The 27,435-nt window shown below is 33.6% G+C and overlaps 3 protein-coding genes and 1 pseudogene across 8 annotated transcripts; 3 read left to right on the top strand and 1 right to left on the bottom strand.

The window, feature by feature from the left end:
* The first annotated feature begins 389 nt into the window (after window positions 1-389).
* On the top strand, window positions 390-5,600 carry LOC118047367 (ADP-ribosylation factor GTPase-activating protein AGD5). Of its 5 annotated transcripts, none has more exons than XM_073408464.1 (11): window positions 390-723; window positions 1,609-1,667; window positions 1,842-1,932; window positions 2,069-2,123; window positions 2,215-2,305; window positions 2,420-2,708; window positions 3,302-3,518; window positions 3,672-3,811; window positions 4,310-4,513; window positions 4,634-4,692; window positions 5,278-5,600. In XM_073408464.1, exons 1-11 carry the CDS (start codon window positions 673-675, stop codon window positions 5,420-5,422), a joined length of 1,401 nt encoding a protein of 466 aa, XP_073264565.1. In that variant the 5' UTR covers window positions 390-672; the 3' UTR covers window positions 5,423-5,600. The 5 variants fall into 5 exon arrangements, with proteins under 5 accessions (XP_073264565.1, XP_073264564.1, XP_073264566.1 ...); XM_073408463.1 differs by having other exon boundaries at window positions 4,310-4,545; XM_035056648.2 differs by having other exon boundaries at window positions 395-723; window positions 4,310-4,549.
* Window positions 5,601-14,275: 8,675 nt separating this feature from the next.
* Window positions 14,276-16,169, top strand: LOC118047370 (uncharacterized; annotated as a pseudogene).
* Window positions 16,170-17,054: 885 nt separating this feature from the next.
* LOC118047369 (uncharacterized) lies at window positions 17,055-22,010 on the bottom strand. Its single transcript, XM_035056651.2, has 5 exons — window positions 20,352-22,010; window positions 19,737-19,921; window positions 19,463-19,633; window positions 18,009-18,461; window positions 17,055-17,634 (listed from the first exon to the last, which is right to left on the bottom strand). Exons 1-5 carry the CDS (start codon window positions 21,835-21,837, stop codon window positions 17,203-17,205), a joined length of 2,727 nt encoding a protein of 908 aa, XP_034912542.1. The 5' UTR covers window positions 21,838-22,010; the 3' UTR covers window positions 17,055-17,202.
* A 3,318-nt stretch (window positions 22,011-25,328) lies between these two features.
* Window positions 25,329-27,327, top strand: LOC118047371 (vacuolar protein sorting-associated protein 28 homolog 1). Of its 2 annotated transcripts, none has more exons than XM_035056652.2 (2): window positions 25,329-25,485; window positions 26,215-27,327. In XM_035056652.2, the coding sequence occupies exon 2, from the start codon at window positions 26,337-26,339 to the stop codon at window positions 26,964-26,966; it is 630 nt and encodes a 209-aa protein (XP_034912543.1). In that variant the 5' UTR covers window positions 25,329-25,485; window positions 26,215-26,336; the 3' UTR covers window positions 26,967-27,327. The 2 variants fall into 2 exon arrangements, with proteins under 2 accessions (XP_034912543.1, XP_034912544.1); XM_035056653.2 differs by having other exon boundaries at window positions 25,479-25,596.
* The last annotated feature ends 108 nt before the right edge of the window (window positions 27,328-27,435 follow it).

Below are 27,435 nucleotides of genomic sequence, written 5' to 3'. Positions count from 1 at the left end.
GGAGAGAGATCAAAGTCTCCTAATAGAATAAAATTATCCTATAAAACAAAAGTCAAATTATAAAAAAAAAATGTAATCAAATAAAATCTAGAAATTTTTATGGTACCGTTAGACTATATCTTTCTAAATTTTTTTTATTAATATTAAAAATAAAAAATATATATTATTTTAATATATTTTAAAATAATTTTTTTTTTAATTAATCTTTACTTGACTCTCAAGCATTCATTGAACCATTGTATTGAAGGGGAAAGATGCTTGAAGTCTTGAACCGTTATTTTGCTTGCAAGCATTGTCCATGATTTCATCTTGGGTCTGAGAAGCGAAATAAGAAAATTAAAAGGACAAAAAAAAAAAAAAATCTCTTCTTGGAGTCTCCTTCATCACTTTTAATGAGAAGAAAAAAAATTGGCGGCAAATGCCTACCTTTCCACGCGTGAACGCGCCACGTCACCTTCGAAGAAAGGGTAAATAACAAATAAGCCGCCATACAAAGAAAGAAAAGAGTCCACTTTGGCTTCTCGTCTCGTCCTCCTCCTCCTCCTTACATTTTAACTTCCTTTCTCTGTACGGTTAGTCTCTCTTGGATTCTAAGCCGCCATACAAAGAAAGAATCAGTTTTTCTTATAGATATAGATAGATAGAGAGAGAGAGAGAGAGAGTGCAAAAAACATGAACGAGAAGGCTAATGTTTCGAAAGAACTTAATGCAAAGCACAGAAAGGTCTCTTCTTTATATTCGTTTTCTTTCTGACTTAACGTTTTGCTTCCTTTTCTTTTTGGTTGGGTTTGGAATTATAAGTTTTTTCTTTGATAAAGACTTTCTTTTATTTATTCTTAGATTCATTTTAGTAAAAGCTTACTGGGTTTCTTGGGTTTGCTTTTATCTCTATGGATTTAAGTGTATTGGCTAGTTACAAGCAGGACGTAGTTATAGTTAATCTGTTTTGTTTTGCACTTGTTGTCTGAAAATATGTTGTTGTTCCACAATTTGAATTGGTTTTTTCTTCAAATTTTAAACATGGAATCTGTTGTGAGTTCTCTGAATAGGAATTGATTGCTTTGTGCATGATTTATATTAAGAAATGAGTGAATAAGTAAAGAAACTTGTTTAAGATTCATAGTATAGCTGTCAAAGGTGTTTGGTGGTGGTGCCATGGCTGACTCAATTAGTGGCTAGCTGTAACGAGATAAGAGTTGCTGAGGTTGTGATTTTTTCACTATGGATTTTGTGCAACAAAACCTGTAGGGCTGTCTTTTTTTATTAGATATCATTTCCATGTTGCCTATCATTTTCAATGAGTTGTAGTATGTTTTTGAGGTTGTTGTTGTGATATTCACATGCTTTATGCCATATGCCATTACCAATTTACCATAGAAGTCAATGATGATTTTTACAAAATAAAAGGTTAATAAAAATATGATTTTTACATTTGGAGAAATGAGGACCGTCTGCTGCAATATGCAAACCAAAGCTCTGTGATTGTTGTACTACCTTCTTTTTCTTAGCCAGCATCATGGCCTTACAAATTACTTCCTTGTAATATGTAGTGTACATGGTATCATTAATTTAAAATGAGATTCACCTCCGTGGCTCTTTTGATTTCAGATCTTGGAAAGCCTCCTTAAATTACCAGAGAATAGAGAGTGTGCTGACTGCAAAAGCAAGTAGGTATCCGGGCGCAACATGTACTGTGTATAAGAAATAATGTGGGTTTTCAGATTGTTTATCTTTCTATTGTTACACTGATTTTCCTATCGGGAACTGGCCTGTTAGTAGAGTATCCTAATATATGGGTTTGAGGATTTACAATTTGTAGTGCTGTCTCATTTTCTATACAGAGGGCCTCGATGGGCTAGCGTGAATCTAGGAATCTTCATATGCATGCAGTGTTCAGGTATCCACAGGAATCTAGGAGTACACATAACAAAGGTGGAGCCTTTTATCTATAGTTAGTTTTTTTTTTTTTCAAGTCAAGAGTGAATACCATCCAAGATTCAAGTTTTGAAACTATTTAGTGCATTAATTTACAGCATGCCTATTCAGCTTCTTTATGACCATGACACAGGTTAGATCTGCCACTTTAGACACATGGCTTCCAGGGCAGATTGCATTTATTCAATGTAAGCATGATTATTATTACACTGAATTGTTTTCCTTTTGATTTAGCCAAGTTGCATCTGAGATCAGGTTTTTGTTTCTTGTTGCCCACAGCTATGGGGAACGAGAGATCGAATAACTATTGGGAAGCAGAGTTGCCTCCTAAACATGACAGAGTTGTAATTGAGTATTTCATTCGGGCAAAGTATGACTTTGTAGAGTTACCAGTCTCAAGTATTGATATTGTTCCTGACTTTGTCAGATATCTTTAGTTTTTCTACTTGATGTTGAACTTAAGGATGCTTATGTTATATGTTAGATATGAAGAGAAGAGATGGGTTCCTAGGGATGGAAAAGCCAAATCACCTTCAAGGGTGAATGGAGAGAAGACTCCAACAAGAAGTAGTGGTCATGGCCAAATGAATGACACCAACCATGTTTTAGAGGAGAGGAAAGTTACTCGTCCACCCATTACCAATGGCAGAAGTCCTGCTTCCAAAAGTTCCACTCCAATGCCTGTTAAAGCTTCCAGTCCATTGCCTGTTAAAGCATCCAGTCCATTGCCTGTTAAAGGCTCCACCCCATTGGCTGTTAAAGCATCTCAAAAGGTAGATACACTTTCGCTTCTGCTTGCCTTTGTTTCCTCAGCAACATCCATTGCCCTTCTCTCTGCTGGTACCATTTTAGATAAGTATGTAAGTTACGTATGAATCAAACAAAGGAGATCATATTACACAAATGGAAAAGTATTTAAAGTGTGCTTATATTTTGCCACACATTTCCCAACTGTTAAAAGTTTTATACAATAATTACAAATTGATGCAAGTTGTTAAATTGGGGTTGCTTTGTTTTTTAAAAAAAAATTATTTGAGAGATGAGGAGGTAGAAAGAGACATTTTTGTGGACATACTGGAAAAAAAACAGTTTTCTTCAAGATCTTGAAATCTCTTGAAAACTCAAAAAGATAATATATTTAGGATGTTTTGTCTGATCAATATAGTTCTGAAGACATGATTCCATTTAGGGAACCATTTGATTGTTAGAGGTCAGATAAATCAATTGCAGTACACAATTAGAGAGAAATGGCTTATCATTCCTTTTCTTATGTTAAATGTCATCGTGTGTGTCGAACATGTGCAAAAATATGTGTTGTTTGGCTGCTGGCACTGCATGCAAATAAACTAATGGACTGTGTGAACAGGCGGCACATGACAATAAATCACAAGAACCTGTGCAGAAGTCAGAACCAGCGGCCCCAAAAGCTGAATTGGCAAAGAAGGAAGAAAGTGCAACCAAAGTTGTAACACTTCCCAAAGTTGATTATGCAACTGAACTTTTTAATTTGCTTTGCATGGATGATTCTAGGGAGAGTGATTCCACGACTCCTGCTCATGATAATGGATGGGCCAGTTTCCAAAGTGAGTTCCTGCTCCTAATAATTTTCATGAAAGAAATCATTGATACTTAGATACTTTTTTTTCCATTTATCCTGGCTTGCCAGGTCCATAGTTGCTAAGAATCACCTCTTAGCTTGTTTTTTACCAATAATCTTTTCCCTGGCCTGCTTGCAGCTGCTGATGCAAAATCTACACCAGAGAGAAGTAGTTCATCAAACTTTATTGAAAGCATGACACAACCGAACTTAACTTCACCATCTTTGGAGAAACCCCTAAAGGCTGTGAATAATGATATCATGAACCTCTTCAACAAGGTATATATTTTGGAAAAAAAATGCCATGATTAAATATGAATCCGGGTATTGTGGAGGACAAAAGATTCAATTCACTGATCATGTGACTAAAAAGTTGTTTAGAATAAGAGCTGTGTGTGTTTAGCGTGAAGCTATTATGGCAGATGATTTTAGTAACATCTTTGTGTGAGTGTGGGTTTTCATCACAAAGCTATCATGATAGATGATTATAAGCAACACCGCTCTATTTTTTGGGTCATCTATGGCATATCTGTGAGCTTCCCAATTGGTTGTTCTGCCTAGAATTGGAATAAAGGCGTTTTATTAATTTTCTGTAAGAGGAGTCAGAAGTGGAGTTTCTGTCTCCATAGTCTTCTATTATGTGTTAAAATGAAATATGGAAGATAGCATTATGGTATTTTGATATACAACAGTCCATTTGTATTTTCATCATTTATTCTTTTGCTTCCTCAAAAGAGATTCATATTCATCTTACCATTTCGTTGGTGGATTATGCAGTCCATTATGGTGTCTCCATTTTCTGTCCATCAACAGCAACTTGGAAAAATGTTATCCCAACAACAACAATTCATTATGGCTACTGCAGCAGGGTCTGGCAATGGATCCCACACCGTTCCTTCAAAATCACATAGACCCAGTTCCAATGGCACTCACTTACCTGCTCAGAGTTGGGGAAACTATGCCTATCAAGTTCCTGGGATGGTGATGCCAATCACTGATCCACAAAAATATATGCAGGTTGAGCTTTTAAATGTTAACCCCATGTTTTTTTTTCTGTTTGGAAAGCTCCATCTCTCATCTATGGTTGTCTTCTTGCACCAGATGGGAAGCAGCCAACAAGTGTATTCTGCAGGGAACCCAATTAATTTTCCGATATCAAGGTAGCATGCTAAGGGCTCCTGTCCAGTCATTTATTTGTTGCTGAATTCATTTTTAGTTTTTAACTATAATTTTGATCTTTCTGGTTGGTTCTTAATAACTTTATGGTTCCAAAATTAAGTTTTGAAGTCAATTTAAGCGATGAAATCTCACAGTTTTAGAGTTGACATAATCAACACTGGGATTAGTCAAAACCTGAAGCAAAAAGACCATGTTACTACAGAATATGAGGGTTATGCCCCGCAATTGAATTAGCATACCTTTCTGACAATATATTGTGGTGGCAAATAAGAGTGAACTGGATTAGTGGCCCCATTTTTCATAGATACGAGACTGGAGAAGGATCATTTTCCTCGTGTAAACTTCGGGATTTTGTTTACGATGCATGCATGTTCATTACCTTGACTATCATAGCATTAAAAGGTAGCTGTAAAATTAGTTTCTGTAAGTTGCCTGATACAGCTTGAAAGTTCTGTAAAGCGGATGCTGCTACCCTTTCATCTTTTATTCAGAGATAATTGCTTGTTAAATGGGTTTGGTTTTGCCACGTATACTTAAACAATTCGATGCTGGTGAATTATATGCAGCTCGTATAGGCCAGGTCCAGGAGCTCCTATCAATGGCATGGCAAACACCAAAGCAACTATGCCTTCTCCAGCATTCCCAGTTGCTCCAACTCAGCCTGCAGGGTATTACGATCTCTCATCATTAGCGACGTATACAAAACAGTGATGGATTGCCTGGACATTTTCTCTCCATTATTAAAGTAAGTTAAATCATGGGAAAATTCGCATTCATATTACCTCGCATGAACTCTCATCCAATTACTTGTTGGGGGTTGCTGCCTAGGTTTGTATTTATTTGTATATTGCCATCATTGGTTTAATAAAGTTGGTTTCGTATTTAATAACATGCGGTATCTAACTCTAACCTACGACATTGCTTGGATTTGGCACATATTGATTGGTATGTAATCAAAGTCTATAAATATTTTAGGTTACCGTAAACATTCATGTCATTCAAGTTCAAGACATTGAAGTTCATTCAAGAGTTTCACACAAATTCATTCAATAGTCATGTACCTCGATTTAATTAGTTCTTCTTTTCTTTCATGTGTATTGCTCCTACATTTATTAACTTTTAGAGGGTGCTCTATTAAAATAGAAGATTTGTTTTGTAAGAAAAACTTGGTTAAGAGATAATGTTTAAATTCAAGCCCATGCAATTCAGCTCAAGATGTTATCGTGAAAAATTGAAATGAAGTATAAAGTTTTCATGATTTTCATCTAAAGCTAAGCATTTTTCGGTTTGGTCTGATTTTGAACTAAAATATTTTTTTTTTTCAAGTTTTTGAACCAAACCGAATTTAAAATTGGTTAGAACTAACCATTTTTAATTTTTTTTCCTTCTAAACCGGTTCAAACCGAAATTATTTCAATTAAGTTTTCTTTTGAGCTTTTTTATTTGGACATATTTTTCAAGGTTCTTGTTTTTTTCTTGTTTCTATTTTCTCAGTTTTGTGTTTATTTTATGAGATATCTTGGCTTTTTTAATAAGCATGACTCTTTTTTATGCCGGTTAGACATGCATGATATTCAAAAAATTCAACCTTAATTTTTTTTGTTAGATCATTTCCTAAAAATTAAATTTTACAAGAAGGTACACGAAACAAAAAAAAAAAAAAAGTCGTTTGATTGGAAAAAAAAAAAAACAAGCAAATAAACAAAGGAAAGATAAAAAAATATCTATTATTAAAATGTAAAACCATCAAAACATTATTATATGAACAAGAGGAAATTAATTACAAATAGTTTACATAGATCATCACCATCCATCGAGTGCATGATGTTTTTATACCTGATCTCTTTAATAAATAACGTAACTTAATTTCTAATTGTTGTCCTCACAAGACCAACACCAAGGAAAGCAAATAAAGGTCTTTTGCTGGTTCAACAGAAATCATCTTCTTCAATTACATATGCATGAAAAAATTATATAACAATTACAAGGTTACGTGAGAAACAGAAACAAAAGGGATAAAAATAAAAAAAAAATTAAAAGCAAAAATAAAGAGTGGTATGCATTTGATTAAGAGGAATGAGGAGTGTGGAGCTTAATAGTTGTTGAGCATAGAGGAAAATCAAGGAGAAGAGAGACATTGAGAACAAAAGGAGGGGGGTAGCTGATTTTGTCTTTAGGGAATACTGATTTAAATTTTGGGTTAGAAAAAAATATCATATTTATACCTGTTTTTTTTTTTTTTAATTTTAGACTTTGAAAACCGAACCAAAACTTTTTATAATTTTTTAATTGGTTAATTTAGTTTTTTTTCTCGATTTGATTTTTTCATTTTTCTTGGTTTAATCAATTGTTCGGTTTTTTTTACTTACCCCTACTTCCATTAATTTCATGTTGAATAATTTTCATTACAGCCTCCCATCATTTCTAAAATTAAGGTTCCAAAACTCCTCGAGTTGGTTACTTAATATGCACAATCCTGTTTATTTTTATGTTTTCAAAAGCATTTTTAAAAAATTTAAAATTTTTTTTTTTTTTTACTTCAAATTAATATTTTTTTTTTCAAATTATTTTGATGTACTAATGTTAAAAATAATTTTTAAAAAATAAAAAAATATTATTTTAATATATTTTTAAATAAAAAATATTTTAAAAAATTAACCACAATCACTATCATAAAAAAAAAAAAAAAAAAAAAAATCTCCGTTGCTGGATTTGTCACAAGCTTGATCTGCACTCAACTCTGACTTGGGCTTCAAGGTACATTTGATGTCATGATCTCTGTCTCCTTTCATCAATTGTTTCATCTACCTGGCTACAGCCCATTAGGCTAAGTTTCTTTTCCATTTTTCCCCCCTTTTTAAAGGGCCCCTTCTTCTTCTTTCTTCTTCCTCTCCCTTTTCCACCTCTCCTCAATTCAAGGAGCCTGACAACTTATCTAGGGTTTGCAAGTGTATTAATCCTCACATTCAACTTCACCGACAAAATCTCCTGTGCTTAAGCACACGGTGCAGAGCCGAAAGCAGCACTTCCTTCTTCTTTTTATCTGAATCCGCCATTAAATATCTTTGCAAAGTGTCTCTTTTTTTATATAGAATTTCTTATACTTGTCATAGCTAAATATCAAATCTTCAACTAATCTTCCACTGCATTAGGTAATCTAATCTTGAGAGAAACCTAGGACTTGATCCTAAATAACATGTAGCAGTACTCTAGAACTGCTGTTGGAGGAGGATCTGTCCCTTCACAACAGTTCACCAAAACAATAATTTATTTATTTCTATAGAATATGGGGAGAGAAAAAAAGGTAAAAGCAAACAATTTCCATGGAAACAACTAGGAAGATCCCCCCACAGGGACTAAGGCTAGCATCTGGCACCCGCTTGAGAAATGGGCGGTGCTTCGACAAAGATTTTGGACTTTACTTTGAAAAAACACCAAACCGTTTCCTTATCCAAATTCTTTCTCTATAACGTCATTGTTTTTGACCAATTATCTTCATTTTTGTTTTCTTAATTGGATCATCATCGTACTAATTGCTCCACCATTCATGGGGATTAATACCCAGTTACAAAAAAAAAAAAAAAGTTATGGCTGAGATAATGCATAAAAAATATATTGTTCTTGCTTAAACTATAAGACCCTTCACCTTGTTAATTTGACCTTTAGATATCACCCTCCACCGTCCACGGTTGAAGTGTAAAACGGGTTTGAAAGCTGATAGATCTACAATTGGATGTTTGTAGGGTGTTTCAAGACTCAAGCTTGATTATCCTCCATTTTTTTATATAAAGAAAAAGTCACTATACACTTTTTGAGACAAGACTAATCCTCGATTAACCATAAGAGGAGGGTGGTTTGTTCGTTATAACATCAACCTTTTGTCTTGATCTAGTATGATTTTATAAGCTAGTCAACCCCATCGATTTGAAGACAGAGACTTGCTCTCTCCCCCACTTGATGTTCCGACCAATTGATGCCTCTTCAGCTTATTCACACGGCAATGTCATGCCTGTTTAATGGCATTTTGGATCCACTTCAAGTGTAAATTTGTGGATCTTATTCTTCTTCCTTAACCAAATAAATTTGTGGCTCTAAAATATTATTTTGGTATAATTTTTATTAAAAAATATTATACACCACACAATACTATACAAACGTTAAATCAATAATTTTGTGATTCCTAACTATTGAATAATTTATTCCAACAACCATCAGTGTGGTAGCATCAATCATCATCTTCTTGCTAGTTAGGTTTTAAAGATAAAATTCATTCCAAACTAATTAATGGATTCATAAGAAAACACTCCTCCGTGTTTTTTTTATTTTATTTTATTAATTGTTGTTATCGCTTAAGCCATACAAGCTATAAATAGTGTTTTTTTATTTTATTTTATTAATTGTTGTTATTGCTTAAGCCATACAAGCTATAAATAGTTAATTTGAAACGATCATCATCAAGCAACACCTTACTAATTAGTCTTAAACATAACACTAATTAATATATTCTTAAAAAGAAAAAAAAAAACAACACTATATCGTACGGTAATCTCAAAAAACTAATTTAACTCAAAAGTTTAAGTTATTAGATAAATTCTCAAGATATGATTTATATTATTATTTAATATACCTCCTCAAGTGAAAGTCATTTGGATTTGAAACTTGCACAAATACACATTATCTTATACTTAATTTTATCACATATATAGGGATGGTGAGATTAAAACTCGTAACTGCTTGGTTATCAAGACTCTGATATCATATTAAAGAATCAATTTAATCTAAAAAATTAAATATTAAATGAGATTTCAATATATAATTTATATTATTCTCCAACAAATAATTTCCTGAGATTAACTCAAACCCTAAAGTAAGACTATAAATAGAAAATCAGATCATTACCCAAACCATGAAAGCTCAAGCTGGTTGACATGGTCATGGTCGGTGTGTGTGTGTGTGTGTGTGTGTGTGTGTGTGTTCGTTCCAAGAGGCTGAAACTTCGTAGCAAGTGCTAAGCAGATGCATGGCAAGTGGGACAACATCAAATGCTAATAAACGAGTGGTTCATTTCATAGAATAGTCTAAAAAAACGACTGATGAGAGAAGGTGACCTTTCAGCGACGCAACAAGAGAGTATCGCAGAGCCAGTAAAAGGTAAACACATGCATGGGTTTAAGTCAATACTCTTGTCTACGATGACTCCATAAGGTTTCTTGATGGAGAGTACTACAGAAATGTATAATGTATAATTATATATTTTATTATTTAATTAATAGTCAATCTTTTTATGCTTACCCCAGCCGATCATGATGATGCGAATGTGAGGTCGAGATTATGATCACTTTTTTTCTCTCATGTTAACTGGATGATATTTTTTTAGAGCACAAATGATGACTTTGCCTAGTTAAGTAGAAACTTAACAATTAATTAATGATAATTACTGTGAGATTGAATGGTGAGGGGCATCACATCTTGAAATGCATAGTGAAAATCGATATAAACTTTTTTCTTCTTCTTCTTCTCTTTTTCTTTCTTTGTAGTGCCGCCGTGCGATTCTTAGGTAACGTGTAGACATTGATTTGAGATTTCTTGAAGAAGAAGGCCACTAACCATTGAAATAAGGGATGTATTCTGGTTTGTAGAAATAAAGGGGGCCTGAGGAGTTATATAAGAATTTGCTTTAAATTAATAGATTACGTGAAAAGCTTAACAAATGTTTTCTTGGATTAGTGAAACAGTTTTAAATTTAGAAAAACATTTGTTAATGCAAGGTAATTATATTGGTTTTAAAGGATAATAATAAGATATCCAACTGTTCGATAAAATTTAAATTTTTACAAGAAATTATATTTTTTTATGAGTTATTACATTGCTTATCAGATCTTTTTGGATCTTCTAAAATTAGGTTTAGAAGTTGATGTTCAAATTAATTTTGCTAATTCTCCTAGTTATTTTTGAAATTATTGTTTTATTATCGAATTTTATGTTAATTTTCTTAATGTGTTAGGCTTTTGAGTTTCTTTTTCTAGTTTAGGTTAGTTTTTCTATCCAATAAAAGGCATTGCAAACCTCTTTTGAAGGAAGATTTGGTCAGATCTTTATTTCAAAAATAAAATATGATTTTAGAATTATTTGTTATTTAACTTTAACTTCAATTTCTTTTCTATTTTTTTATAATTATTATTGTCTTATTGTGTTTTTGCCTACATCAATAAACTAGAGTAATGTTTCATATAACAGCAACACCGCCTCTTATCCTCTTTATTGTCTACTTACTTGTTTTGTTTTATATAAAAATCAAATATTTGGCCTAATCTTCCATGCATATGATTCAAAATAGAATATCATACATAAATATTAACCATAAATACCGTCTTCTAAAAACATAACAATTTATTTAATGTATGGAGAATACAAGAAAACTATAAATTCTGATTTAAAAACAAAATTGGCAACTTGGCATAAAAAATTGGAGAATGCAGTTTATTTCAATTTTAAAAAAAAATGCTGTGATTAGTAAACGCAATAAATTTGAATATCATGTTGTTCAATTGTAACATGTATAAAAGTAATAAATTGTGTTATCTTACCTAATATTAAAAAAAAAAAACTTTGGGAAATGAAGACTAATTGTTAATTAGTTTTATGAACATTTCAAATCATAATTTTAAAACTCGGCCCAACCTGATTGATCTAAAATTAAAACTAGACTAGATTGAAGAAAAAAAAAAACTGATATGACCTTACTGACACGAAGAGTTGACATAACAAGACCCGATCAAAAACTCAATTACAAGCCGTTGACTTTTATTTTTTATTAAAATAATATTATTTTGATTTTTAAAATAAATTATTAACTTGAACAATCTAATATCCAAATCAAAATTTGAAATTTAATTAGTTTGGGTCGACAACCAGATCGGTCTGAAAACTATGTTTCAAACATTAACTATCTGATCTTTTCGTGGGACCTGCATGTTCATTGACTCAAAGATAATTACTTTCCATCCTCTCCGTGGAGAAAGAAAGCTTGATGTAGATTTCTTTGTCTCTGGCTACGTTTCTTCCTGTGTTGGCAGTATACGTTTTTTTTACTCTTCATAGAAAAACGATATTGAGATTCCCTCGTCTTGTTTATCCACAATTTTAAGGTTTTTCTAAAATTAATGTGCATTTTTTAGATTAATCATGTGCACAAAAATGTAATTTTTTATTTTATTTTCAAGTATTCGATTAATTGCAACTCTCTTGAATTTCTACAATAATCTTCAAGATAAAGATAGTCTTAAGAATTTGCATAAATGTCAAAACGAGAAACAATTAAGAATCCAATGGTAGATAAACAAACTACGATGGATGGAGTAATTAAAATAAATAATTTTTTAATTAAGCTTTTAATTAAAAAATCTTACTACCTCCATTTTTTAATATTTAATATTTTGGTTTTTTTATAAAGTATATATTAAGCTTTTAATGGCCAAAATCTTTCTACCTCCATTTTTTTTAATTAAATATTAAAGTACAAAAGATGAGGCCAGGTGGATAGTACTCCTGTTGCACCGATAAATAAAAAATATAAAATTCAAAATACACACCATATATCTATCTCATCAGTCATCATTGTCTACCTTCGTTTTCTTTTTCTTAATTGTCAAGCAACTCGTTATAACAAGCTTGTCTTCTACAAGGAAAATTACGTGGAATGATCACACTGCCGACGACGATATTCGCAACTCAAAGCTGTTCAATGGCCAAAGGTGCTTGTCATGATCACCAACATTACATGTTAAAATGTCTCTTCTAGCCAGCTAGATAGGGCTTAATTAGTTGGCATGCAACTATAGGAAAACACATATTCATGGGGCACAAACTCGACACCATCAATGGCTTCCTGTGCATCTTTTTGCTTGGTCTGGAGGTTACATAAACAGGTGTTCGTGTAGATTGTTGCACAAACTCGTGATTTGATTAAGATTTTTGTCTATTGTACAGCTTAAACCACCGTAATCATACGTCTGTGTGCTCCCGTTCATCTTTTAATGGTGGGTTTAGGTCAAATATTGTTGGCTGAGTTTACTTCTAGCTAGAGACTTGTACAATGAAGACGATGATGTATTTGTTGGGAAATTGTTTGTGAGATCGATGGATTAATATATAGCCATGGTTGATTAAATACATAATCAACTCTTAATTACCTATCACCTCGATAATTAAATTAACAACCTTAATTAAATAATACTTTTATTGAGTCCCGACTTAGATTTAAAATTTAAATATAATATCTCTGGATTAGGTTAGTATTTTTTCACGATTCAAAAGATATTAATTTAGAGAGTTTTAACCAGTAGACCAACCTCGTGTCTTGTATCCATCGACGGCAAGTGTCATGTAGAGAGTCAAAAATATTTATGAGGTTGTAGAATATTGTGCTTGAAGAGATAAGACTTGATTAACAGTTAAATATCTTTATGATATGTCAAATTAAGAGTTAAATATCATAAAGTGCTTGACCAAACAAGGGGAATTCTTGAATCTAAATATCATCTATTTATTATATATTTTTCGAATAATAAGTTTTTCGTATATAATTTACTGGGGATGGAATTTTTCCGCCTGCCATGCATATAATGCTCATGTTCCCTTCATAAAATCTGAAGGCTCATAATATGCAAATGATTGTGGCACCAGGAAGGCTAAACCCACTTGAGCATTGATGATAAACTCTGAATAAGCAGGTTAATTAGAGCTTTTTGACTCCCACCTTCTTGCAGTATTTTCAGTGTTAGTAGCTGCTATGGCCCTACAGCACTATATATATATATTGACTTAAAGGTTTTGTATTCAAACTTATAACTAATGTGATAAATATTGAGATAAAATAATACTATCATTTATCATATAGCTAGACCACTATTCTTAAAACTTTACTGGTTATTAGCAAGTTCATCTATGACCGAAAAGATTTGAGATTTAAATTAAGTAGAGTTTCAATAAAAATAAAATGAGAACTTATCTCATATGACTTGATCTAAAACATGAGTCGATCCATAATACGGTTAGTCTAGGAAAAACTCAGTTAAAACATGACCTAACTTAGTAGGTTGATCAATGATCAAGGAGATTAAGGATTTAGGTCAAGTAAGGTTTCAATGATAAAAAAAAAAAATGATTTAATATAACCTAATTAAAAATTTAGATTAATCAATAACTTGATTAGCCTAAAAAAAATATAAACCTGGTTAATAAACCAAAAGTTAGAACTCTTGTACAGGAAAAAAAATTATGATTTTGGACTATTTGGCACTATTTACTATTTACTCTTTCTTTTTCTTCTTCTTTTTCTTGTTTTTTTTTTCAAGAAACTTGACACTGATTTTTACTTGGAGATAATTGTTGTGGTAAATTCTGAAATCAAACCCTATTATGTATACCATTGGCACCACTTCACGTGTAACACTCACCATAAAAATTAAAAAGAAAAAAAATAATTTCACAACCCATCAACTATTTCTTTTGGCACTAATTTATCATTCTTCTCTAATTTAATATTTTTTTTTCTCATCAAGTGGGTCACCATGGACATTCTAAAAAAGCATCATGAAGAAGAGCAACCTCCTCCCTCCCACAAGAATACACCACCCCAAACCACAAATCTCAAAACTCCAAAACCCCACCAAATCCAACGTTCCAGATTTCACATCCCTCACTTCCCCCCTCTCTTCTAGTCTCTATATATATCCAGCATTTCCCCAGAACCACAATTAACATATCCACCCGCCACCACCTCCTATTTCTTAACACAATCTTTCTCTCCTCTTCAAATCCTTGAAATCCAAGCCAAGGTAAGGATTTTAAGGTGTAAACCCCGGAAACAAACATGGGTTCTCTTTCACTTTCCTTAAAAGTTGTATTGATTTCAACTAGTGTGTTGTTCTTGTCTTCGTATTTGAAAGTCTTTGTTACATTAGTGCATGGTTTTTATGTAGATCAAGCTGCTCTTCTATGGAGTTCTCTAGTGTCTTGGCTTAAACCTCCTTATCTTTATGTTATCATAAACTGCATCATCATTATCATCGTTGCTTCCTCACGTTTCGACCACAACCACGACACCAATAGTACCACTACTCATGATCATATTGAGAAAATCCCAATGGATGATTATGCTCATGGGATGAAGATTTCAACGGTGAAGACTCGGTTTGATGGTGCCCTGAAATCGAGGGCTCTGATTGTTTATCAGGACAGAGAAGAAGAAGAAGAAGAAGAAGAAGTTTTTGAGGATAAGTGTATGGTGTTAGAGGATGGGGAAAATGGAGTGGCTGGTGATTTTGTGATATCCAAGTCCACGTGGGTGCGGCCTATCAAGAGGAATGATTCGTCTGAGAATAATCTTTTGTTGCTGGAGAATCTTTCTCCGGCAGGGAAACCCCTGGTTTCTTCTAGGTTCGGTCATGGGAAAGTTGTTAAAGCTCGTCCTGAAGGTACTATATATCCACCATTCTTTTTATGAAGCTTTTTTTCCTTATTTTTGGTTTTTATTCTCCGGCCAGATTTCACGACCCTCACTATTCCTTTTTTCATGTCCAAAAAGCTTATTGGTCGGCGTCAACCTGGGTTTTTTCCGGCGCCGTTTTCACATCTCTTTTTTTGTGCCAAATTAAAATTTGAATTTTACGCTTGTACGCCGTCGTTTTTGTTATTTTCAACTTTTAATTGATTTGATCTTTTTGCACGACAAAAAAAATAAAGTACAGAATGGCATATGATTGACGCTCCTTTACGAAACTCCAAAAAAGTCCTTGTATGACATAAATGTTTTATGGTATGAGCGTGTAATAGAAGCTTAGTAGGAAGGTCAAACGGGTCACAACAGTTTAACGATGCTGTGTATTTTCAGGTGGAAGTGCGTTAAGCGTGGGAAAGCCACAACCAAACGAGACGTTAGAGAACATATGGAAAAAGATAACGGAGGATCGTGCAATGCCGTTAACAAGGCACGTGAAGAAACCACAGACGCCCATGGACACATGGGAGAATCATGGCAGTCAACTTAGCACAAGTCGTATGGATCCACACGCGGTGCGTAAGTCAGAGACGTTTAATGGAAGAACCAATTATCAGCTGCCACCTGTCAGCTCATCATCTCCTGCTTCTGGGAAATTAAGGAAAGAACATTCACTGAGTCAAGATGAGTTGAACCAGCGAGCTGAGGCTTTCATTAACAAGTTTAATGAGGAGATGAGGATGCAAAGGCAAGGGCTATTCAATACAAGGAGATGAATAGCCATGGAGAGCGTTAATTAGGTTTTAAGTTAATTGTGGGTTTTGATTAAATTAAAATTAAGATTTGAAGCTAAAAGCAATTTGGTGTCTTTTTATTAGGATAGGTTCCATGTACAGATGGGATAGGGAAAAAAAAAAGAAGAATATAATTTAAATAAAATTATGTTAAATATGTATCCGAGAGAAGGCCATCCATCGGTTAACAATAGTGTCCAAATGCACATTATCCCCACCTAGTAACTTGTAATATTTAATATAAAAATCTTATAATCATGAGAAATAATAGTAATTTTGTAAATAATTATATTATTTATTTATTTATTTTGACGGGCATATAAAATTTAGAACATAAACGGTAATTTTTAAAGTATTATGGGTAATTATAAAATAAACTAAATTACAACATGCTAAGGATAATGTTTTCCTTTTTTTTATTTCCTAATGCTTAAAAGCATCCTGCTAAACTATTTAACTAGAAAGTTGTAGCCAAAAGGCCAAGGGCAAAAATTCATGGGCATCCAGATAATGTGATGGGATTTATTGAAAAAAATGTCAAAAAAGAAGAAGAGGAAGAAGAGGAAGAAGAAGCCCTTTTTCTTTTTACCTTGTGTTTCAATATCTTTCAGTTCATGGTGTGTTGTAATCCAACAGCATGATGAGGAGAGGGAGTCTGAAATTCTGGCTGACACTTTGCAGCAATGACCTCTTTGAAGCTTATGGTAACTGGTCGGTAAGATTATAATTGTTTTACCTAGCATCCATCCAAAGAATTGTCATTAACAAAATACACAGAAGCAATATTCGAACAAGATGATAAAAAAAAAAAATGGAACAAGTCACTTCTATCTTTAAATCTCCCACCCCAGTTACAAATTTTTCCATGACATGCCTAGATCATGTTCTTAGGACTGGTGGAATCAGAGAATTGCCTCTCAATTCTCATGCCTTGATCATGCTAAACAAATTGCGGAAGGTCTATATAGGCATGGTTTCACCCTAGTCTGCTCATACAATTCGGTTAGAGTGTCGAGGACATATATGAAAATACCACAATTTGTGAAAATAAAGAAGAAAAAAACTGAATGCTACATAACTTCGATGGAAATATACACGTCTAAAGATTCGATGAACAATTTGGGATACAAGGGGACAAGCAACAAGTCTCAACGACAGTTAGTCAAAAATATAGTTCTTCAAAATTTCACCAGTGTTCATCCTCCACGTTTTAGTCTCTTGATCCTCTCGAGGGCACCAAGACGACTGCCACCATCCTTTGCATCATCTTTCTCAGGCTCTTCCCTCTTCCCAGCCAGTCCACCAAACACAGCAGAGGGAACATCCTTCTGTGCAATTTCAACTTTTTCATCGTCTTCAGAGTCACTCTCTTCTGGAAGCTCAATGTCTTCCTGGTTTGCAGTAACCTGCATCCCTCCATCCGACTGAGATTGCACTCCAGCACTCACAAAGCCCACTGTCCTGCTGCTATCTCTAGCAGTGGTTTTATTGATTGCCGGAGCTAATTGCCTCTCTAGAGCGGCCATTTCATCTTCAGGGAGCCCAGCCTGTTTCAATTTGTCTTTGGCATCATCAATGTTCAGTCTCTGATCCTTCTGCATCAAATACTCCGGAAGAATAAAATGTGTCTGCAACAGCAAAGACGAGAGTCAGAAGTTGTAAATCCAAACTCAAACCTTCAAAATAATGCAGTAATAAAGATAACACTCTGAATATAACCAAGACTGAGAATCCTCGGTACATGCATAATGATATCCACTTAGGTTTCAGGCAATCATGACCTAGAGACACTAGGTAGTACAGTGGGCAGATAATTGCAGAATCTATAAAGAGATCTAAAAATTAGCATTGAAAGCTTGATAAGAACAAGAGAAGACGGAAAGGCAAGTGATTTAACTATTATTTTGACTTTTTTATAGAAAAAACAAACCAAGCTGCTCTCTTAGCACAGCAATAACTCCTTTTAAAATGAACAAGCCTGTGAAAAAAATAATAAACATACCTGGCTATAGCTTGCAGACACACTTCGTTTAATACGCAACATTTCTCTGAAGGTATCTTCATTTCCATGTTGAACCTCAAACTCATGCCATTGGTTCCAGAAATCCAAATCAGATCGCGGATCAGCAAATTGGGATGCAAATACATATATGCCACGTGCACGATCAATTTCTCCAAGGTTCTTCTCTAAGTCAGCATACTTCAAGCACATTGTCTTCACGTCTTTGTCTGGAAGGCCAGACTCTATTGCTTGCTCATATATTTCCCTTGTTTTTGGAACACCAAATATCTCAGCTGCACGAGCAATATAAATTTCGTACATGCTCAGTTTTTCATTGTTTGGAACAGCCTTGGTTGCTTGATCATATACCTTCATGGCTCGCTTTGCCAAACCATAGTCCTCTTCTAGCTTTGCATATTGAAGATACAACGGTTTCACCGAGTCAGCAGGAGCCTGATTAGCACAATAAAATTACACAAAAAGTTAGCATCAAAATTTCAAAACACATTAGCAATAGTAAAACAGTTCCATTTCAAATACATTAGTCATGGAACAATGAACAATACTGCATTTAGCAAGATTGAGTTCCAATACAAGACAGGTCACAGGATCACAACATGCAAAACATATGTCCATAAGAACCTATGACTTCTACATGGTTAACATAAAAGGAGAACCTGGAGAATATATTGATAGCTATAAAAGGTGGATTGTGTTCACACATCGATCTGGCTTCGGGTTTCAGAGAGAAGAATGATGGGAATAATCTTTTAAAGGTTTGAGACATTTAAAGGGATTTGGTCTATTTGTAAAGAGATGACAGGTCATAATCTCTGCTAAAACCCACAAAATTGGAAGTAGTAAGATAAGCAACACTAGGAGCTGCTAAAGCTTAGAAAAAAATAGCAACTTGAGAAACAGTAGGATACACACTTCAACAGTGAAAAACTCTTGGACAGTCAATCCTCGAAAAGGCTAAGCTTTTTTCCCTGATAAATCTATATACTAGATAAAGATGCCAGGCCACTAAATTAGCAGAGCAAGGCGGAGAAAAAGAGCGCATTAGAGCTAAACCAAAGCCTAGCAGAAGTTACAGCATAAGCAGAAACATAACAGATCTACGTCTAAATATCTGAGGGACAAAGCAGAGTCACCTGCAGTCCCAAAATCATGAGCAAAAAGGTACAAACCAGCAACAGAGCAGCTGGCAACAGAATCAACATGACAGCAAGGAAATGAACCAAGGCTAAAACTGCAGAGATATTTCAGCCATACGAGCAATATGAAAATGTATGAAGAACCCACAAACCAGTAATGATAAAGGAAACTAGCCAGCCCCATTTACAGCAAGACTCGTCAGAATTTATATAAGAGCAGAAATATGTGATAGCAGACAAGATTTCAATAGCTGAAACAACCAAACAAGAATTGAGAGGAAAAAATAAAGTGAATACCATTTCAATAGCATGTTCAAACAACTCCCTCGCCCGCTCTAGTTTTGTCTTGCCATATCTCTTCACAAACTTTGAGAGATATGTGACCCAAATGTCTTTCACATGAGGATACTTGAATATTTTGACTCCCCTTTCATATACCTTGAATGCATCTTCAAAGTATTTATGTTCCTGTATAAGCCAGTACAGTTAACATTGTCCATTCCAGCCAGTAAAGGTAACAATTAAAGGAAAGTAAGTTACATGATAGCAATTATCGAAGGAATGCCCATACCTCTAGAAGCCAAGCATAATTGATGATGATTTGTGGGGTGGCTATGCGCAGGTCCAGTATCCGTTCATACACTGCTCGAGTGGACTCCAAGGTACCCAGGCCCTCCTCCAAATCAACATAAAAAGCCCATAGTCTCAAGGACTTGTGAACCTTTATCTGAACTGGTTCATCCCCATCAGCCGCCACTGCAAGTTGATAACAAAAACCAAGAATAAGAAGTTAGCACCTGATTTTGACTCTCCAGGTAGAGGCTATCCACAGATCAACCAATACAATGACTGAATTCATGCCACAATTTGTCAAATGATTATATTCATTTAAAAATTTTCAACCCAGCTCTAGAAGCTCTATGACTAGAGAAGGATTATGAAACCTTATTCGTGCCATAAGTTACGGTTTTGTATGTTTTGGGACTGCTTAGAATTATTGTATGTTTGCTTCCGAAAGTTCTCATTAATAAAACTAAACTAAGTTTGAAATTGTTATGATAACGAAGAACATGTTACCCTCCAATTTCAGTATTTGCTGCTGCCAAACGACAAAATTAACATGCCACCATAAAAGCAAATTACAATATATAAGGATGGCCAGTAAATGAGGAAGGCTTAAACATACCTCTCCGTTTGACCTCAACTGATGGTTCTGCGGTGGCCCGTCTCAACAGCTCAAGCGCACCTTTGAAATTCGTGTGTCTAATTTCCATTTCAGCCCACTCACACCATACACTTGCCAAATTATCGACAGTCTTGTAGTTCACTTGCACTGCCTTGTCAAAAATTACCCTTGCATTGACAAGATCATTGTGATCCTCATACAATTTCGCAAATGCAACCCACAAAGTATGAGGCTTCCCCACTGCTTTCATTGGATCCACCGTCCTCACAGCTTCAGTATACGTCAGAATTTGCTTCGTTGGATTTCCCTCAAATAGCTTGACCCTCCTATGCCACTGCTCCACATTATGTGGATTTTGTCGAAGAAGAACACTATTTGCTAATTCTGGTCTTCTATCCATTAGATACTCCAGACGTGCTAGCATCAAATCCACGTCATTGTCATCATCTAACCAAAAGCCATTAAGTAACTTCTTCTCAAACTTGGAACTCCAATCCAACCGAACATCCTCGTCTAACTCGATACCATTCTCTTCAACCTCATTTTCCTCATCGTCGCTCAAATCCATTTTCTCCATCTTGATAGCAACCATACTCTCTTCAAATTGTGAGTACGCGTCGAAAATAACACTGAAATCCCTAACAGTAACCACAGTAGTCATCCCCTCCTCAAAAATATCCCTTGCCTTCTCAAACAATTCCCTCCTGATATAATAATCAGCAAGCGAGGTCCACAGCCTCCCAACCTCATCTGTAAACTTCCTAATCCCACCCCTAATTATTGCATCCACGTTTAACCCTGAAACCTCCTTCGCATGCCTAGTCATCAAATCACACAACTCAAGCCACAAGCTATGCTTGGTCTTCCCTTTGATTGAATAAAACTGATCATCATTCAATACCGACGCCAACCTCTCTGCAGCCTCTTGCCAAAGCCCAGAATTCAACAAAAACTCAATAAAATCTTCAATATGACTCGGGTCATACATTAAATACCTCCTATAAACCCTAAGAGAGGTCTCAATAGGAAAACCCTCTTGACTCACAAAACTCAAATACAATTCCCAAATCCTATCGTGCTGTGTAACAGGCAACGCACAGAGAGCCCTATCAAAAACCCTCCTCGTCCTCGTCACTAACTTCTGACGAATCAAACTCTGCAAATACATAACCCAGATCCTAGGCATCTTATGCATAGTAACCAAAGCCCTCTCAAAAGTGTTATTAAGAGTTTCAAACTGAGGATGGGTAATTGGCAAATTCCGAACTATGTCGAGCCGCTCAACCAAATAAGCATGCCAGAGCTTGTAGCTTCCAGGCAACGCTTTGAGAGCTCGTTCATAAATTATGAAGCGTTTCTTGAAAGGGGATTCTCTTCGGGCAATCAAATAGCGCCACCAGAGCTTCAAAGAAAAAGGGTTTCTCAAGATTTCTTCTTCGTAGAGAAGATCATCTTGAGAAGGGTACAGTTCTTTGGAAATCGACATTCTGGTTTTGGGTTTTTAAGGATTTAGGGTTTTAAAAAAAACCTCGGATTCTAGCCTGAAAAAGGCAGAGGAGGAGGAGGAGGAGACTTACAGAGTGGAGAGATTTCGCAGGTGGTAAAGAGAGCAGCGGATCGACTCGCTGCCTTCACTGTTAGCAGGAAATCAAATTCATTAAGGGTTTTTTTTTATGGCGTGTTTGGATCGGAACGTGAATTATTTATTTTTTTCAAAAAATAAATATTTAAGTTATTTCAGCATATTTTTAAATATAAATAAATTAATATTTAATTAAAAATAATTAAAATTAAAATATTTAATTTCACAACAATATAAGTAAACTCCTCAATTATTTTATCAACTTTATTTTTTATAATAATTTTTTTATTTAATCAAACAATTATATGTTACAATAAAAGATTAAAAAAAAAGTGTCAATAAAAGAGAATTAAATAAAATATAAAGCTTCAATTATAAAACAACCAAGCGTTGAATGAAAAAACTAAAAAAAATAAAATTAAAATCAATTTAATATTAAATGATAAAATAAAAAATATTAGTTTAAAAAATCTATCAAAGTAAATTCAACAAATAATGATAAATAAAAAGAATTGAGATAATCCGAGCTTGGTTTCAAAATAGTTAAATATTATATAGAAAAAAAATCAAAATAACAAAACTCAAATCTATAATTAAATAAAAGCTAAAGACTAAAACTGAAAAAATATAAGCTTAAAAATAAAGAGAAAAGAAAAAAGGTAACTCAAGTGAATCTCTTAAACCTTAATTAATCTCTAAAACTATTAACTCCTGAAATTCTAGACTTGAGCTTGATCAATAAACTTAATTCTAAACTAATTTAATGTTGAAGAATGAAACAAAAAAAATTAAAAAAAATCAAAGTGAAAAAATTAATAATTAAAATAATGATGATCAAATTTGATATTACAAACTAAAGAGGATATAATTGTAAAAAATCAATTATAAAATTATCTAAAAAAAAAAAAACAAATAAAATGAACATGGATTAAATTTGAAACATGAAAAAAATTAAAAGAGATGAAATTAAAAAAAAAATCTAATTTTATAAATTATTCCAGATAAAATAAATAGTAACTAGAAAAATAAAAACCAAATCCAAAGGAATACACAAATTGAAGGATTATTTTGATTTTTTGAAGGGGCAAATGCAAAAGCTAAGGAGGAGAAAGTAAAAAAATAGATCACTTGCATCAAATTAGACAGTCTTTATCCACACGCATTACCTCATTAAAAAAGAAAAACTAGGATGATTCAAGTGTTATTGTGAAAGGCAATGCTTGGTCACCAGACGACCTTGCAAGTGTTACTTGAGAAGCACGAGGGTTGTTCATGTGCTAACACTTTAATGCACAAATTAATAATTTTTTTAAAAATAATTTTTTTAAATATTAATACAAAATTGCCCCTAAATTTATTCGTAACAATGACAAAATGTCCATGATAGCAAGTTGTAGAATATTTTATTTTTAAAGGCACGCAAGTCATTTTATTGTTATTAAACAATAAAGAAGAAGAAAACGCCCTATACATAAACTTATATAAAAAAATTAACCTAAATATATAATTGTTATTTTACCGTGCATTATAGAAGCAAAAGGATATAATTACTCTTTTAAAATTCGACAATGAATCATTCCGAGATTACTAAATTACTCCAAATATCATGTTTTTTTGTTTTATTTTTCAAGAGCAAAATAAGTATCTCATTACTGCTCCCCGTACAGCTTTTAAAGTTTTGTTAATTAATTAATCCTCTAACCATCCTTTTTTTTTTATTGTGAAATCATTTGCAAAAAGTAAGGAAAAATAACAAAAAAAATAATTTAAGTTACAGCTTAGCATTTTAATAAGGATAGATTAACAAAAAAATAAATAAATTATTGACTAATATGAATAAAGGGATAAAAAATGATGTTTTTTGGATTGAAGGGATTAAATTATTGGTTTCACGAAGAAGATTATTAAAGTGTGTTTTGAAAATATTTTTTATTTGAAAAAATATTAAAATAATATTTTTTTAAAAAATTTAAAATTATTTTTATAGCGGTATTAGAATGATCTGAAAATACCTAAAAATATTAATTTAAAAAAAATAAAATTTTTTAAAAATAATTTTGAAATGTAAAAACAAACCATAATTATTATGAAAAGACATTGATTAAATTGAAAAAAAATGGTAAAATAATTTTTAAAAATAACTAATTGATCGAATATGCACACTAAATCAAGAACAATACATGTATGTATGAAAATTAAACCCTAATTCGAATTGTCTATACTATAAAAATTTATTATTTTTTGAAAACTTTTAAATCTCTTATTTAGTTTAAGAGAAAAAACTAAAAAGGGTTTCAAGCTGTTATTTATTTATTAATTTATTTATATTGTGGTATTGATGGGCTTTAAGTTAAGAATAGTACAAAACGGACTTCGAATTCTCTCACAGAAAAACCATCTATATGGGCCCATAAGCCATAGAAATTCAAGAAGCCCTTCTATCAAAATGATCAGGATCTTATCATCAATCACAGGCACACAGAAAATCAAACGGTGGAAAAAGCATAAGAACACGTGATGTCACTCACAGAGCGTAACGGACTCCGTCTCTCCTTTTCTCTTTGGGTTTCATTCTTTTCTGGTCATCTCAACTGCTACACGTAGATGCCGTAAGCAGTCATGATATTATAACATCCCACACGCAACCCTTCCCTCCCTCTTCCTCAAAAATCACAAAACAAAATTACAATGCCAATCTTTCAGATAAATCCCCTAACTATATATGTATTCTTAATCAACTCCATAAATAGCTTTTTGTCTCAATTGCATCCATCCTTTTTCGTACCCGAAGATATTATTAAGACAGCTTAAGACTTAGACAACGTTTGTTTTAACTTTTAAAATTACATTTAAGTGTGTTTCAAAAGTATTTTTAGCTTTAAAAAAAATTGAATTGATAATTTTTTTAATATTTTTCAATAATTTTGATGTGCTGTTAAAAGTAAAAAAAAAAAATTAATATATTTTTAAACAAAAAATATTTTTAAAAAGCATTTTATATCACAATATCAAATACACACCTAGACATCATTTGTTTGTGAGGCCCAACCATACTTTTTATTTTTATTTTTACTTTCTTGTTTCAAATTAATTATTTTTTTGATGTTTTTGGATGGTTTTGAAATGCTGATATCAAAAAAAAAAATAATAAATATTATTTAAAGATATTTTTAAAAGAAAAACATTTTAAATAAGTAACATGTATCACAATTTCAAATATTAGCTTACAATTCATAAATAGTTGTTGACACACTATGATAGAAGACAACTTTTTCAAGTGATCATTCAAAAATCTTTTCAAACAAAGCACCCAACTCTAAAATTTCATGGAGTTCAATTTTTTAATACTTTATGGACCTGATTGAGAAAAAAGAGTTTTGTAATGACTCGTTCAAGATTCGGTATATAATTTAGGGACTAACTTGGAGGCTAGCCCAAATAAAATCACAAAACCTTCTCTTCTTTTAATTTTCTCATATTTTTTTTCTCTGCAAAAAGTGAGAGAAAAAAGAAAGACCCTTCACGTTATTCAAAGCCGCGTTTCACTTCCCTGTAAGGACCCCTCTTCTCTCTCCATGCCTCCTTCTGTATATATAATAAGTTTATTTGTTTGTATCTGTGATTTAAAGGTTTGAACTTTGGTATTTTTAACAATGATTTAAGGTAAAGCTTGAAGCTTTTTAATGGGATTTTCGTTCTGTGTTCTGGGTTTTGAGTTTTGGTTTCTGGGCTTTTAATGGTTTGTGATTTCATGATCTGCTGTGGTTATGTGGTAATTTTTTGTTTGGTTTCTTGGAAACTCGAGGAATGTTGAAAAGGGAGGGACTCTTTGCATTTTCTTTATAATTGAAATGAAAATTTCTTGGATTTTCGAATGGTACCAGTACTGGTATTAGTTCTGTCATGATTAGGTAAATGAAGGGTTTTGTAGAAATGGATTTTTTTATGGTGATGAATCTCGAGCTTTATAATTTGGGTTTTTTTTTTTTTTAAGCTTTTTAAAGTCAGCAAAGAGTGTTTTGTATTTCCTTCAAGCTGATTCTTATGCTAGGTAGGCCCTTTTTGAGTGTTTTTGGAATGATTTGGTTTCCGATTCCAGAATTGCCATGGAAAGGACAATGTGTACCCATAACTTATTTGATTAAACCAAAGAAAAGTAAAAGGATTCTATGTTGCTTTTAGTCTCATGAATCCATGTGTTGTGGTTTAGATTTCTATACAATTGATGGTATTTTTTTTCTTCTGATTATGCCTTCTCATGTTGTGTTCGATTGTTTGCAGTCAAGTAGGTCAGAGCTCTTTGCGCGTGTCCCGTTCTCTTCTCCAGTCCTCCTCTGATATCCACTTTATCTAATTTTGAAGTAAATTTTTCTTGCTTCTTCAAGTTTATATTGTATATCGAAATGGAGGTCAAGCTATGGAATGACAAGCGCGAGAGAGAAATGTATGAGAATTTTGCCGAGCTATATGCAATAATAAAAGCCACGGAGAAGCTTGAAAAGGCTTATGTTCGTGACATTATATCCTCATCTGAGTATGAAATGGAGTGCCAGAAACTCATTGCCCATTTCAAAACTTTAGCTTCCTCTCTGAAAGACACAGTCCCTAGCATCGAGCGCTTTGCAGATACATACAAGATGGACTGCCCAGCTGCCATTAACCGGCTTGTGACCTCCGGGGTGCCTGCCACAGTGGAACACCGTGCTGCTGCTGCTGTGTCGTCTACCACCTCAGCTTCCATTGTGGCTGAATGTGTCCAGAACTTCATCACAGCTATGGATTCGCTGAAGTTGAATATGGTGGCTGTGGACCAGGTGCATCCTTTGCTTTCAGACCTCTCAGCCTCACTGAACAAGCTGAGTATTTTGCCACCTGACTTTGAGGGCAAGACAAAGATGAAAGAATGGATTTTGAGGCTATCTAAGATGGGCGCTGCAGATGAGCTGACAGAGCAGCAGGCCAGGCAACTTCATTTCGATCTGGAGTCCTCATACAATTCATTTATGGCAGCTTTGCCTAGTGCTGGTACTTGATTGATATGATTACTTGTATATTACCAAGCAAGTTCATTGGATTTGGGTTGTGCAATATATAGTTTCTTATCTGCTGCCGCTACGTAGTTGAACCTTGGGTGATGATGAATCAGAGGAGTTTCTTATTTTGTAACTGCTTAATACTTTTGGGAAGGGTTGCATCGAGGGCAGGAGAATGGTATTTTGTGCCCCATCTTAAGAGGGTATTTCTTGTCTTATATGAAAAATTGTTTTGTACTTGAATTTGTGTTCATAAATTGTACTCTAATCTTCTAACTAGATTAGAGTTATCAATTACTTGCATATCTGATATATTAGAGCACTGCCGGATCATGAAATTCAATGTGATAAGCTTGATGTCGATGTATTGATTGTATTCTATCATGATGTCGATGGTTCCATCAATACAGCTTAAATCTGCAATCAACTTCAATCTTGTTGAGAGAGCATTGGCTTGATTTTGAAAAAG

The sequence above is a fragment of the Populus alba genome, chromosome 4 (genome assembly GCF_005239225.2).
Source record: "Populus alba chromosome 4, ASM523922v2, whole genome shotgun sequence".
In the NCBI taxonomy this organism is placed as follows: domain Eukaryota; kingdom Viridiplantae; phylum Streptophyta; class Magnoliopsida; order Malpighiales; family Salicaceae; genus Populus; species Populus alba.
This window is presented reverse-complemented; position numbering and strand designations above follow the sequence as displayed.